The sequence below is a fragment of the Neofelis nebulosa genome, chromosome 1 (assembly GCF_028018385.1).
Source record: "Neofelis nebulosa isolate mNeoNeb1 chromosome 1, mNeoNeb1.pri, whole genome shotgun sequence".
In the NCBI taxonomy this organism is placed as follows: Eukaryota; Metazoa; Chordata; class Mammalia; order Carnivora; family Felidae; genus Neofelis; species Neofelis nebulosa.
In genome coordinates this window covers 157,358,748-157,375,160 of record NC_080782.1, presented here as the reverse complement: position 1 = coordinate 157,375,160, position 16,413 = coordinate 157,358,748, and the positions used below count along the sequence as shown (strand labels likewise).

At 34.9% G+C, this 16,413-nt stretch overlaps 1 protein-coding gene across 1 annotated transcript; it reads right to left on the bottom strand.

Moving 5' to 3' along the window:
* Window positions 1–10,578: 10,578 nt before the first annotated feature.
* Window positions 10,579–11,550, bottom strand: LOC131494058 (olfactory receptor 2T27). The gene has a single exon (XM_058698425.1). It carries the CDS (start codon window positions 11,530–11,532, stop codon window positions 10,579–10,581), a length of 954 nt encoding a protein of 317 aa, XP_058554408.1. The 5' UTR covers window positions 11,533–11,550.
* Window positions 11,551–16,413: the final 4,863 nt, after the last annotated feature.

The following is a 16,413-nucleotide window of genomic DNA, read 5'->3' as shown; positions in this document are numbered from 1 at the left end:
CTCACGTGGTGGTTCTTAGGTCTTCAAAGGCAAAATTTTGGTGGGTTAATTAATAATCAATATTTACACAGAGCCCACCATGTGTAATATATCAGAAGCAGTATGGGATAGAGGAAAGAATATAGACTTCAAATCATTTTGAATTCTAGTCTTAATATTAATGGTCTTTGTGACATTGAACAGATATATTAATCTATAAGTTAATACTTTCATTATCTATGAAAGTTTATCATAAGTCTATATCTCTTTAGGCTGGATGTGAGATGTAAATATAATAGTTCATACAGAACAACTTTTAAAAGTTGATTTATTTTTATTTTATTTTGATCTTCTTTATAGTCTTTATAATCATATTACTTTAGGCTAAATATTTCCTGAGGTTGGTATAGTGCCTCGCAACTAATATCCATGAGTTGATTGAATTTGAGTTGTTCTCTGCCATTTAGATAATTACACTGTTAAGATTGTACATAGACATACATTTGTGATGTAATAAATCGACAGAACATAAGCATGGGCCCAATAAATCTAGATAAATTTAGCATTTGGGGCTGCTGGATCAGGGTCAAGTGAGCTATAGGCAGATGTGCTGCCAGAAAGTTAATGTTTTAGGCATAGGTAACTTTAAGAAGTCAGGTCTCTTTGTTCTCATGGGATAATTTGGAGTGATAAATCTCTAATAAGGATAGCCATGAACTCTATTCCACAATAAGGGGTTTGGGTTCATCTTTGTGGCAGTCTTTGGTCGCCATAATGGAGTAGGTTGAAATTTTAGGACTTAACACTGGCTCATATTACTCTATGGGGACCTAAACTTTTCTTAAATTATTGGTCAAACAAAACATTAACATAATTTTTCTGATAGGGTGGCATTCTGATTCTATTAATGGACTCCTAATAATCCATTACTTTGTTGTTGTTGTTTTTTCATTCTTTAACATTTATTTTTGTACTGTGTTATACTGGTCCTTCATGTTTATAAGTAAAGATAACTCCAGATGGGAAAATGATTTCTGAATTTAGACGGAAAAATATACAACAGTATTATTACAACTCCCATGAACTAAATAGAATCAATTGTCATACCTTTTATTCTTGAAGAATATAAGTGTGCATCTTTTAGATATGTTCATGGATATTGAGGAATGAGTTGTTTATTATCATCATCATCATCATCCTATTGTAGTGTTCCTCTTCTCCTATTTCAGTGACAGAATTACTAAAGAAGTTTATTTCTATAAAATGTATTGGCCACCATAAATATACCCATTTTTTTGGAGAGAAATATGTAGTCTCTGAAGCATTAAAAAGGAATAATTATATCTTTATGTGGAACCAAAACTAATCACAGCAACAGACAGATTTATTTTCCTTTCTAAATATTCATCAAAGATGAATTTACATTATGAGTAATACTCTAAAGAAATAAGTAAAATCTGTAGGGGGAAGTAAAATCAGTTTTGTGTTAACTTAAGTTTATCACACCTATTAGCTAAGCGGGACAAAAACAAATGTCTGGATAATTAACAAACCATATCTGAATATCAACTGTAACTCTCAACAAATTTGATGAGCATCAGCTACTTCTGTCTTCTTTAATATATGAAAGAATTTTTTACGAGAGATCCAGATCTGACTCATATACAAAAAGGCAGAATATAAGATTTACAAGTGAAATTGTGTTTATAGCTCTTCACAATAACTGGTTGAATATTAAAATATTCATCCAGGCAGGCAGTAATTTTATCTTGACCAGCCATATTTTTTCCACTTAGATACATTGTGGATTTTATATTTCATTTACTAATAGTACCAAATCAACTCCCAATAATAACAATCCCTTTAAAAATACAATGAAAAACTTAAATAGCAAAGATAATTACCAATCTGAAAACTGCCTGATAACCAATTACTTTTTAATCAAAATACAGACTACATAATTTTATCTTATACAAACACTCATACTGGACTCTACATAGTGTTCACAGGAGTAAATCACTCTTATTGCCTCAAATATCTTTGATTAAGGAATGAAATTTTTCTAACTTCTGGATCCTTTTTTAGTGTTTATCCTATAATAATAGGTTATGAAAGTTGAAGGAAAGATATAATTTTAAACCAAATCCTTTATTCCAAAAATAACCATAGACTCATTGTGTTAAAAAAAAAAATGGATCTAGCCTCTGTGTGTGTGTGTGTGTGTGTGTGTGTGTCTGTGTGTGTTTGTGTTTGTGTGTGTGTGTCAGAAAGAGAGAGAGAAAGAAGAAAGAATGTATATTGGGAACAGAGCATGCTAAAGGAGTAGCACATTAAAGGCTTAACACAAAGAAGCATATTTTACTTTGTCAATGAATCGAATATATAAAAAAAATAATGTGACACATGGTCAAAATACATAATCACTATTGTAGGATATTTGGAATGGTAATTAAGCCATGAGAATATATACATTATGAATACAATGATATTTTATGATTAGTATATGTTAACTGATATGATGTAAACTAATGTTTACATCAGCTCCTAATATATAAATTTAACATTAGTGTTCACACTATTGCTGAAAGTAATGTGTTATTTGACTAATTCACACTACAAGATCCCAGATTCCATTCACCACAAAGTAACCTTTCCTCTACTATCATTTTCTGCTATTCAAAGGTCTAGGTTTTTTTCCGTTTCCTTTCCAAACAAGAGTTTTTTTGTTGTTTTTTTTTTTAACGTTTTTTATTTATTTTTGAGACAGAGAGAGACAGAGCATGAACGGGGGAGAAGCAGAGAGAGAGGGAGACACAGAATCGGAAGCAGGCTCCAGGCTCTGAGCCATCAGCCCAGAGCTGGACGCGGGGCTCGAACTCACCGACCGCGAGATCGTGACCTGAGCTGCAGTCGGCCGCTTAACTGACTGAGCCACCCAGGCGCCCCTAGTTTTTTCGTTTTTTTTTAAGAGAAAGGAGAAAACAAACAAAGAAACAAACAAATAAACAAACAAACAAACATTTTATCTGCATGAGACTCAGGCCTTTCTGCTGTTCAAGTCAGAAAATACTCTGACCCACAGACTGGGTTCAGTATTACCCAGCCTTGTTAGGACATGGGAGTGGTGGAAGATCAGCCAAGGTGTGGAGAGCACTGTGGACAGAAGCTTTGGATCTCTGCAGATCTTTGTAAGATCTTTGTAAGAGGTGTTGATCCTCCTTGTGGTCTCCATATGAAGAGAAGTAAAGAGATGTAGGAGAAGTTCTGTGCAAGGTACTGGCTGGTAGATGTGGCACATTTCAAGACAATGGGGAGTTGTTTGGGGAGAAGCCACAGAAGTCCAGGCAGTTTGTGACCCTCATGGCTTCTTGTAAGGAGAGACTTCCAAGTAAGATAAGGCAATATTTTATAAAGTGCTGTCCAAGAAGTTGAGGTCTTGGACCAATCCTTTCTGATAATCTGTATGTAGATATTTTAAGTTTTCTGTATATTGCCATGTTCTGGCATCTTAAAAAATCTAACTATGGAAGGGCTGGCCCTTCCAGGACTAGCCAAATCTTTAAAAGATAGCAAAGGGCTTAGCTACAAGCATGCCTTTGATATGAAAACTAACCAATCTAGGCTCAGACCTCCTCTATCTGGTATGTGCACCCTTACAGAAAATATTTCTCTGCCTTAAATATTTCAGAATTAGGTACCAGGCAACTAGAGACCACTAAAGTCAGACAACATTACCTAAACTAGCCAATCCTAAACAGTTTCCTCTGTCTGGCCTTATATTTCCAGCAGAAACACCAATAAAAACTGTGTCCTCATTCCTGCCTTTTGCCTCTGACCATCCCAGTAATTTGGCCCTCTGTGTTGTGACATGATTTCTTTCTCTAAGAACAGAACAGTAAGTATAATGAAGGTTTTTGTTGTTTGTTTGTTTTTACTAAGCTTGGTCTCTGTTTCTCCTGTGCTTGTTCAGGGCTGACATTTAACATATCTCAATTCCTTCCCAAGCATACAAAAAAACCTTCAACAATACCCAACTGCGTATGAAGGAGGTAATCCTTGCCTCAAAAATATTCAGAGGAAAATCCATGCTTCTCCCTTAGTAACTTATATTTGGCACCTACCCACTAATGTTTGAAAACTACTCATAATGAATACTAGGCACTCTCTTTCAATCAATCAGCTCTTAAAAGCCTGTTTCTTCTTCAGTGAACCCATTCATGCCCTTCCAAACTATACCAGATTCTCCTCAATCTCCCATATTTTAAGCTAAAATATCCCTTTTCCAATAATCTAGTTGCCAAAAAGTGAATGTATAAATTCATCCTTCTTAATCTTGAATAGACTTTCTAAAGTTCCAGAGTGGTGCCTGAAGAAAACATCCCACTCACTGGGGAATGTATTATCTAGCTTCCATGAAAATCTAAGATCCTACCTCAAAGCAGCTGAGTCCAAGCCTTAGGTAAGGCAACAGTGGAAGAGAGGACTTCTTAACTACTTGAATATGGAGGTGGCATTGGCCCAAAATATTTTTCATTAATAATGGGTTTCAGCATCTTGCAGAAGGAATTCCCAAGTTAGCAATTAGTCTAAATTTACAAGATTTACCTTGTGCACTATAGGAAACTCAATCAAAGCCCATCCCTTTTAGTGGAGTGTGCATTATTTTCCCAAGTAAAAGATTGTAATTATTCCTGGAAATTTCATCATAGAACTACTTATCTAATCCTGGCATCATTCTAAAGTAGTTCAAAAGAAATGTGGTCTAGGGGTGACAGTAAGGGTCACTTAAATTTAAAATTAAAACAATAATTCTAAAAGAAGTTATGCAAAACTGGAAATTTCCTTCTCCCATGGGATTGGCCTATTTTGTTTGAATAAAATGATATTAAAATTATGCAGGGTCACCTAGGTGATTCAGTTGGTTAAGCATCCAACTCTTGATTTTGGCTCAGGTACCTCATGGTAGTAAGACGGGGCTCTGTGTCAGGCTCTGCACTGAGCATGGAGCCTGCTTAAGACTCTTTCTCTCTCTTTCTCTCTCTCTCCTCCTGCCACTTCCCTGCTTGCATGCTCTCTCTCTCTTCTGAAAAAAAATAATTAAATAAAGAAAGAAACAAATAAATAAATATATGCATTTGACACAGAGTTTAAGTGTTTTTAATAATTGTCTAATGATTAGTTGGAATTCAAATTCAGTATGAAATAAAGGACACATGATAAAGAGAAAATAGAAGAGAAGAAAGTATTAAAAGAAGCAAAGAGGGAGGGGGAAAGGGGAAGCAAAGACAAATAAATAGGAGATAATATAAAACAGAAGTCATACATTTTCTAAAAGTTACTACTAAAAATGAAATTAATTGTATTTCTCTAAAGAGGTAAATTTAAAAAAAGTGGTCTTGTCTGGGGAGATGAGCAACTTAACTACTGCTACTAAAATAATAATAGTAATGATAATAATAACAACAACAACAAAAATAAATATCATGTTAGAATGCATTTCAGGACTACATCTGGTGATGGGCACATTACTCACATGATTTCTAATCCTTACAAATTTATTAGATTTTAGACCTTAAATTTCATAGCCTCTAAATTACAGATGAAAACACATACACACTTTCAGCCACTTAGAATACTATTTAAAAACTATTATTGAAGAATATTTTCTATGTCTCTAATAAATATAAAGTATCCTCAATTAGATGTGCAGTGGATTTTAATAGAATCTACCCTTCATTATGATGTGAAGGGCCACAAATGGGTTACAACCAGATATTGACCTTCTCAGTCCTGGATTGGTCTACACTTCCTGAACTGACTACAGCCAGCAGGGAGTTGATCTTTTGTCAACAGCCACCTCAGCTTACCCCAGTTTGCCATATGACTACAATTTATTTTGATATCCATGTCATGAAAATGATTGAGAAATTCTGATATAACAATTAATTCAAACTTCTATTATTATTATCTAACATGCTAAGGAAAGTAGCACAGCCTGTGAACATCACAACTTTTCATTTAGTGTTGAATTTAGGTATCTTTTAAAAATACAAGAGTTCAAATTATTTACATATGATAGATATGTTGTGCCTTCACAGTCTTGCTTTTCATGTTATTCCTTAATCTTTGTTTTTTTTAGCTCTCCTCCTCCTATTCTTCCACTCTTTCAGGCCTTTCCAGTAATATGCCTTGCATACAGGTGTAAATAAGCATGTCCCTATATTCAAAACAGCAATTCTCAAAGTCTGGATGTTTACATTCCCAGTGTTTGGTTTGAGTTCAAATAATTTTGCCCACCCACACCATTACAAAGTGCTACTTGGCATTTATAGTGAATTATATTTGATTAAGACTCTGTTATTTATTATGATAATATCTACATCTATATGTTTTTAGAATGTTCTTTCTAAATTTCCAAAGATTTTAACTCTGCCCTTGTCCCAGAAAGACACACATATCAAAGTTTTCTAAATGGGGATTCAGACAAGAAAGAATCAAGCATGAAGACACTCAGATAACTGGAATAAGGAAAATTTCACAGCTGGTAAAATATTGGGTCTTAACAATGACTCAGAATTTATATAATTCAACCTTTTACCCTTTGAGGGATGATTAAATTAAAGGGCTCAGAAGAAATGCTAAAAATTCCTGGACTTGGGATGAGGATATCAGGGCTGCAGCTAAAGTTCTGACATTTCCTGTTTGGCATGGAATTCCATTCTCATAAGTTTTATTTTATTTTATTATTTTATTTTATTTTTTAATTTTTTCCCTATTTTGGCACAGTCATAACCAAGATTGCTTCAAGTTCCAATGTTCCATGATACAGTATTTCAATATTTCCTTATTTTCTGTTTTAATTCTTGTCTTATTATGTTTACTTCATCTCTAGTAATCCTATAACTATTACCAAAGTGAACATAATGTATTTAATTCCTACAAATAGCTAGGTGAAGACAATCATGTTCAGAGCATTTCTCCCAAAATTATTGAAGAAACTCTGGAATATCTATAAACAAACACTAGGAATCACTAAAATCAAAGTCTACACTCTAAGGCAAAATGTGTTGATGTAAACACCAAAGTAGCAGTCATAAAGTGATGAAAGAACCTGACCAGAGCACTCATGAAGAATGTGACACCCAAGACAGAGGGAATGTACAGTCACAAGTTGAGAATCAGCTTTCTTCCCAGAGTAGGAATTTTTTTTCTTCAGTTATCTGCCTTACTCTGGAACAATAGAATCTGTAATGTTGGCGGGTTTTCACTTATTTTAGAGTAAAGATTATTTATATTTATACATCAGAACCAAAGAAGACTACTTAGCATACTATAAAAGTGGGTATAGATTTGCCTATGTTTTCTTTCATATAAACTTTCTGGCTACAACTAAGTGCATATAACCAAGACAAACACATCTGTGTTAAATAAGTTTCCATTACAAATTCCTCTACAGTAGCCACATCTCCTTTCTCCCTCATATCATTCCCAATACACTTCAGAAGACCATTTAAAAAAAAACACATGGATTTTCCTTTTCTTTGGATATGCTGCTAATCTAGGCTAATTCAAACTTCATCCACCACTAGGGAAGTGCAGCATCACCTCAGATAGCAGTGAGTGCTGGAGTACAGTCAAAATAGCAGAAAAAGTAGAAATGGACAAAGTGCAAGAGCACGGTGAGAAAAATAAAAGTGAAAAAATGTTAGGAGGTAAAGATTGTTAGGAATGGAAGACAGAGGGATATAAATCAGGAAAGAGAAAAAGAAGAGGTATAAGAAAGAGGGAGGGGAAAAACGCTTAAATTGGGGAAAGGCAGAGCCCACTAATGTCAAAAATGCCATGAGTTTGCTAACACTACTCTAGAAAGGAGAGAATGGGCTGATATTGAAAAGAACTATATTATAGAAAATTTGACGTTTATTTCATTCTTTCAATTTATATTATTTAAGTGCCGATTATATGTTAAAACTAAACAGAAAAATAAAAGCAAACATACATGACAAATATGCCTAGAAGCATGAGACCCTTTTTGATTCACTGGGTTGAGAAAGTAAGGAGTCAAGCACTATATAGGTGGTTGAGCAGTTTCCTTCCAACAAAAAAACATCTTCATGTTGAGGAGTTTTTGCTTAAGTTCTTTAATTTCTGAAGTTAGGTGAAAGTCAATGTTAAGGGTCATTATACCACCCAGCCCCTCATGATACCATAGAGACATTCTATCAGAAGGATGTATAATGGCCAGGTAGACTAACAGCCTTAAACATTTTCTGTTTGTTTTATTAGAGGCCTTATGTTAGAGTTAGAAGGCATTGGTGACCTCTGTAATGTCATTTCTGCAAGAAAGAATTACTTTAAATGCAATGTCAACAGAAAAGACTAGAATAGAAGTGAATGAGGGAAGCAGATTTCACTGCCTGTGCCTTATAGTGATGAGTTAATTTTAATAATACCGCATGGTATACAGCACCTTTCAAAGCTAAAGTTGCTTTGCACCGGTAATCTCATATCCTCTTAAAATTATCTTTCTGAGGTAAGAAGTAGGTTAGACTATCCTAATTTAATAATTTAGGAACAGGAGTTCAAGAAATTACTTTCTTCAATTTTACATAGTAAACTTATTTATAATTAGAGTTTTACAAGTGTTACAATGGCAAGATTTTTTTATATAATGAGAATGTAATTTTCCTAATCGATTTCTTTCATACAAGAATCCACCTTTAAGGCATATCCACTATTACCAAACCAGGGAATGTCCAAAACTGACTAATCCTGGTCAAAGTCACTGTCTCCATGGCAGAGGTGTTAGAAAACATAAGTTCAAAGAGAATGAAAGACTGGGTTGAAGAATCCTGCGACATCAAAATAGAGTGGTGAAATCTAAAAGGTAACTCCAACTTCTGGTTCTAACTTGAATGTTATTGAGGAAAAAATAGGACAGATGCCTACATTTAGGGATAAGAAACAATATCATCACCATTTGTTTTATGTGGGAATGCAAGATAGAACAATAAGGTGTCTTTGAAAGCTCTATAATGATATATTTCTCCTTTTCTTTTTCAGAATGTAAAAGCATTGGATTTTTGGAAGCATATATCAACTGCCTGTTGATTTGTCTATACACATTTAAACCACTCCAATAGTAGGAGAATTTTAAAATGAGATTTTATATAACCACATGTTTTTCTTTGTATTGCAAAATATTTTATCCATGAATAATGAAATATAAGATAAGTAAACCCTAAGATATGAAAGCAGGAAGTGGGAAAGACAGAGGACTTAAAATAGAATAAGTTTTGTCAAGCATGAAAAAGAGAAGAGATAAAAATAACTTTCTCTACCTCAGAAGAATACTGGTTAACATACGATTATTAAAATAATTAAATATATTAAGCTATATTAAAATATTATAAAAAATACAAAAAGTGAATATCAATAATTGAATAAGTATATTCATTTCCAAAAGAAGAAATCAACCTTTAACTCTCAAAAGAATCCTGTTCTTTTGCATAATAATTGTTAAAAATAAAATATGTTAGGCCATCAGACAAGTTAAGTACAGTGAAAAAGATGCATTTCAAAGTGCCCTGGTTGTTCCTTTTAAATGATATCATTAAGAATTTGGGATAAGGAAGGATAGAAAACGTAGGAGCCATCCATGTTTAACAATGCATCAACACCAAACTTTCTAAACATTGAATTCATTGTTCTGGAATGATTTTAGTAAAACCTTTATATTTTTTTAAGTATTTATTTATTTATCTATTCATTTATTTAGAGCATGAGCAGAGAGGGGCAGAGGGAGAGAGAGAATCTCAAACAGCCTCTGCATTGTCAGTACAGAGCCTGACACGGGGCTTAATCTCATGAACCCATGAGATCATGATCTGAGCTGAAACCAAGAGTTGGACATTTGACTGACTGAAACACCCTGGTGCCCATTTTTAGTAAAACTTTAAGGCAAAAAAAAAAAGTTTCTGGACTCTTACAAAAATTGACGTGTACTGTTGTGTCTACAGACCATTTTGATGAGATTTAGTTGAGAAAATTAGTTACATGGAGTCAAACCATTTTTTTTAAACAAATAATGATGCCAATATTGGCTTGATTGAATTAAAGATAGAATACAAAAAAAAATCACTTGTAGAGATTGAAATAACATTTGAAATACAATCAAAATATTTGGCAAGTTGATTTCTTTGAAGTAGTCAATTTGTAAAGTTTCTAAGAGACTGTGGTAAGAAGTCAGAGGAATAGCTGAAGATGAGCATTTCTTTTGCCATGACTGACCATTGCAAGAAATGGACAACTGCATGGTTTCCAGTGGCATGCATACTTTATGGAAAGCAAACAGGTGACTCCTACTTTATTGCCACACATCCAAAACCATCCATGTTCAGAAACCTATACTTTTCAAAAAATGGCCAAGTTCTCAAAATCCCAGAGTCAACTTTTTAAATCGTAAGAATAACCCACCATTGCTTGATGGCATGTGAATGTCTTTGTTAAGTTTGCAGGCAGAGAATATGTAAATCCTAAGATAATGATAAAGTTTTGTACATATATTTTTTCAAATATCTAGAAGCAAATGCAATTTCTTTAGAATGTGGATACACTTCCTGAGGACAAACACTTGCCCAGAGCTTTCTGTAGAGCCCCTGTAACATCCTTGTTCCTGAGGCTATAGATGAGTGGGTTGAGCAAGGGAGTGAGGATAGTGTAGAAGGCAGACACAGCCTTGTCCTTCTCAGGGGTATGGTAAGAGTGAGGCAGCACATAGGTGTACATGGCAGCCCCATAGAAAAGGCTGACAACCACCATGTGTGAGGAGCAAGTGGCCACTGCCTTTCGTCTCCCCTCTGCTTCACTCATTCTATAAACAGTGATGAGAATCCTTGTATAAGAGGCTGAGATGACAGAGAAAGGGATGAGGAGCATCATGATGCAGCAGACATACATGGCTGTCTCATAAGTTGATGTGTCAGTACAGGAGAGCTTCAGAAGGGCAGGGACCTCACAGAAGAAGTGGTTGATCTCTCGAGAGGCACAGAACGGGAACTGCATGGTGACTGGGGTAAGCAGGAAGCCATCTATGGACCCTCCCAGCCAGGCTGCCAGTACAATCAACATGCAGACCTTTCGGCTCATGAGGACAGGATAGCGTAAAGGGTTGCAGATGGCTACATAGCGGTCATAAGACATGAGTCCTAGGAGAAAAAACTCAGCCCCTGCCAATGTCAGGTAAAGGAAGTGCTGGGCAGTGCATCCTGCAAAGGATATGGCCCTCTGGCCCAAGATCTGGTCAACCAGCATTTTTGGCACAATGGTAGAAATGTACAAGATGTCCATGAGGGAGAGTTGACTGAGCAAGTAGTACATGGGGGTGTGGAGGCGGGAGTCTATGTGGATCAGAATGATCATGATGGTGTTGCTGGCTATGGAGATGACAAAAACGAAGAGGATGAGGGCAAAGAGAAGCCAGGGAAAATCATTGTCGCTGAACAAGCCCAGGAGAAGAAAGTCGGCATACATGGAATAATTGCCCCACTCCATAGCTCTGTAGGTTACACTAAAAAGACATGAATACGATAGGTAAAGTTGGACACAAAAGATAAATATTTAGTTTGTTTAAAATATTATAATGCAGTCATGGACAAAATCAAGACAAACCAATCAATCTCAGTGTGTAATTCTCTCCCTTTTCTAATAATTCCTGGGATTGATTCTGATGTGTTGCTTTGAGAAATGTATTTTTAACTTTGGGCCCTAAGGATGATCCACCCTATGCATAAAGCTCAAAAATTCCAACTTCCTGGAAGCACAACCTCAGAAGATTTATATATGCAGCACCATATAATCACTCACTCAAGGATGATATACTTGATTTGCTGACTATGACTTTTAAAGTTAGACGTCATGGTGAGACAATTTTATGTCCTTTTACTTAAAAATATGTATTTATTTATTTATTTATTTACTCATTTACTTTGTGTTTATTTTTGCTCAAACATAATTTTACATAGAGAAAGATACACATAAAAGAGAAATATTTGAACTTGTCCGATTGAATAGAGATAGGAGTGTTGGGTAAAGAAGGGACAAAATTCCCACTTTATATTTCTGTCTCTACATCAGGCTCTAGCTCTTACAATCAAAATTCACTCTGAAAGCCATTCATCAAGAGAATATATTTTACTTATGAAAGGATAACCATGTTGACCTTTTACCTAATTTGCACTATTTTTTATTATAATTTCAATATAGTGAGCATACAGTGTTATATTACTTTCAGGTGTACAATATAATAATTCAACAATTCTATATATCACTTGTTGATCATCACAAGTGCACTCCTGAATCCACATCACTTATTTCAGTCATTACTCCACCAACTTCCACTCTGGTGATCATCAAGATTCTTCTCCATAATTAAGAGTCTGTTACTTTATTTGACCCTCCCTCTACCTTTTTTTTTCCTTTTGAATCATTTGCTTTCTTAAATTCCACATGTGAGTGAAATCATATGATATTTGTCATTCTCTGACTGACTTATTTCCCTTAGCATTATACTTATAAACACTAATTTATACTAGTCTTGACACATCTGTACATTATAAATTTAGCGTGTTAGCTGATATTAATTAGGTCTTAGATATTTACAAATAATGATTGTATGATGAATAAAAAAAAACAAGACCTCTGAGTTCTGAGAAACAATCTAAGAATTATTAGAAAGAAGAAAATCAAGGGGAAATTGTTTAAGGTCAAGTGGTGATCATTTTACTTCTTTTAGTATAAAACTACTGATTAATATTCTATAACTCTTTAACATGATTAGTGAGATGAGAGCAATAACCACAGGGTGACTTTTTTAATAGAAAAAGTAATAAGAAAACTCTAAATATTTTAAATAGTACTAGAGATCATTGTCTCCCAAAAAAGGGACTTTTCTGCTTAAACCTGAAGTTTAATTTTATATATATATTTCAGTTAAACAATAGTTCATCACACTTATGAACAGGTAGGTTGTTGGGACAGTTTCTATCAGCAACATATAGAATTTCCCTGTCCAATGTAGTAGTCACAAGCCGCATGAGGCTATTGAGGACTTGAAACATGGGTGTTCTGAATGGAGATGTGCTGAAAGCACAAATTACATTAAGAATTTTAGACTTATGAGGCGCCTGGGTGGCTCAGTCAGTTAAGCGTCCGACTTCAGCTCAGGTCACGATCTCACGGTCCGTGAGTTCGAGCCCCGCGTCTGGCTCTGGGCTGATGGCTCAGAGCCTGGAGCCTGTTTCAGATTCTGTGTCTCCCTCTCTCCCTGCCCCTCCCCTGTTCATGCTCCGTCTCTCTCTGTCTCAAAAATAAACGTTAAAAAAAATTTAAAAAAAAAAGAATTTTAGACTTATCTAGGAAAAAAAAAGATATGCAAATATCTCATTAACATTTTTATATTGATTATGTGCAGAAAAGACAATATTTTAGATGTATTTACTTAAACAATGTAGAATAATTTTTTTAATTTTTAAAAATTTATTTATTTTTGAGAGACAGACAACAAGGGGTGGGAGAGGCTGAGAGAGAGGGAAGCACAGAATTTGACACAGGCTCCAGGTTCTGGGCTGTCAGCACAGAGCCTGACACGGGGATCATACCCACAAACCATGAGGTCATAACCATGACGTTAAACCGACTGAGCCACTCAAGTGCCTCTAACTTAGACTAAATTTATTTCACCCATTTCTTTTTACATTTTTGATGTGGCTAATAGAAGGTTTAAAATTACCAGAATGCCTGGTGACTCAGTTGGGTGAGCAGTGGACTTCGGTTCAGGTCATGATCTCAGGGTCCATGGGTTTGAACCCACCATGGTCTTGTGGTTGTCAGTGTGGATCATACTTCATATCTTCTGTCCCTGTCTCTCTCTGCCCTTCCCCTGCTCATGCACTCCTCTCTAAAATAAATAAAACATTAAAAAAGAGAAAATTTAAAATTACCTCTGTGCTAGAGACTATTATGCTAAGTGAAATAAGTCAATCAGAGAAAGATAAATACCATATATTTTCATTCACATGTGGAATTTAAGAAACAAAACAAATGAGCAGAGGAAAAAAAGAGAAAGAGATATTCAGAGAGAGAGAGAAAGAGGGACAAATAAATAAACAGACTCTTAATTATAGAAAAAAAAATATGGTTACTAGAGGGGAGGTGTGTGCAGTAGGGTATAATAGGTGATGGGAATTAAGGAGTGCACTTGTGATGAGCACAGGGTGTTGTATGGAAGTGTTGAATCACTGTATTCTACACCTGAAACTAATATTACACAGTATGTTAACTAACTTGAATTCACATAAAATGTATCTATATCTATATCTATATCTATATCTATATCTATATCTATCTCTCTCTATATATATCTGTGGCTTCTATCAGATTTCCACCATAGAGAACTTCCCTTTTCCCAGAGCAGGGTGACTCCAAATATCTCCATCCAATTGAGTCACCCAGAATTGAATACATCCCAAATTATAAAGAACTGAGCAAAAAATTAAGTGTAACAGTAAATTAGGAAAAAAAAAATATGATGTTACCTCTATGTGCATTCACCTATAAATAGTAATAAGAGCACATTAACAACAGAGTGTTTACTGCTTAGTGATTCGTATATATCATTTAATTTACTCTATTCAACAACTCTGAGAAATACTACACCACTGCTTTATATATTTTACTGATGAAAAATAATTAGACTTGAGGTTAAGAGACATTATCAGGAACACAGGACTCTAGTTAACCAGTAGCAGAATAATTGCTCTTTGATGTTTTTCAATAAGCTTATTAGAGATCAATTTATTCATTCAAAAAATATTTCCTGAGTCACACTGTGTGAGCCAAAGTTTTAATTTCTGAAAAGACCTAAAAGAATATATAAGACATGGCCCCTGCCTTCAAGGACACTAGAAGTGAAGCAATATATATGACTATAGGTGCATTTTAAGAATGATTTTGATTAAAACCTCTAGGGTTTTGTTTTCTCCTGGCCTGGTGTATAATTGAAAGCATGAAAAGAGAAGGACATAGTGAGAAGAGGACAATGGAACCCGAAGTCAAGTGGCTGGTTCATGAGAACTTCATATTGGGCCCCTCTGTATATTTCACCAGAACTAAGTCACAACAGATAGATCTGTAACCATGAAAAGTAAATTCTCAGCAAGATATTTATTAATGAGATCCACATTATGTCCTTACAGATTTTTTGCTTTCTCATTCTTGAAATATTGCTAGCTTTACATCAAGACTTTCACCAGCTGTTTCCTAATGTGGGTCCTTGTTCTGTTTCTTTCTTTTTCCTCCACTGTGTTAAAACACTGGGGAAATTAAAAGCAAACACTTAGAGGCAATCCACAAGATGAAGAGAGAGAGAGAGAGAGAGAGAGAGAGAGATGCTCACTCAGCCCTGCTCATCAGAAGTTCAATAAGAACAAGCTCCTTAGAGGGCTCTGCTCATTATTTCACTATAAATTCAGAGGTTAGTAGATGGCTAATATCGACCAAACATAGTGACTAGTATTGGTCCAAGGGGAACATTAGAGGCCATGAGAGACCAATGGGCCCCAAAATCTCCCCTTCAGGGCACAGGTGTCCCCAGCCCTGACCATGAATATTCCTGGTGCTGAAACTCACTAATGAGGCCCTAGAGAACTCTCCAGCATTCTGCACAAAGGGAAAAGATTTTAGCAAATCTATAACTCTCCAGATCTTAAAAGCATCTCCCTCTCATTCTGTCAGTGCTGACTCGTGACCTGAATTAAAAAAAAAAAAAATTATAAAGCAGTAAAACAACATTAACGAGTATTGGGAAAATAAGAAAATGAAAAGAAGTCAAATGGAACCCTCCATGTCCCCAAATAATAACTATTTATATACCTATGCATATTTTTATACTTAGTATACATTCAATTTTGTTATATATGTAATAATGTTAAATGCTATTAAGTATGCCTTTTCTATGTAAATGTGCAGTCTTTATACAGAATCTCATTATAGTGAATGATGTAACATGCATTTACTTATTCCTCAATTGGTTGACATTTATATTGCTTCTAAGTTTGCTTACAATGTATACTCCTGTGGGATAATTTTATGGGATAGACCATGGGAGATGGCTTATAAGATGGCTTTTGAAGTCCATCACCACTTTGATATACAAAGTTAGTGACTAGTGATGATAAAAGAACACTCTTTTAGTGTTCTAAAATGCTAGTGTTCGAATGCTAGGAAATCTGAGCTATATATATATTTCTAGAACTAATTTTTGGATTTCATTGTCATATCCTTGCCCTTTTCTATTTTCTATTTTGGTGATTTTCCACAAATTAGCATTATTTTCATTATAATATAAGGATAAGGACTTTGTTTTATGTATAATAT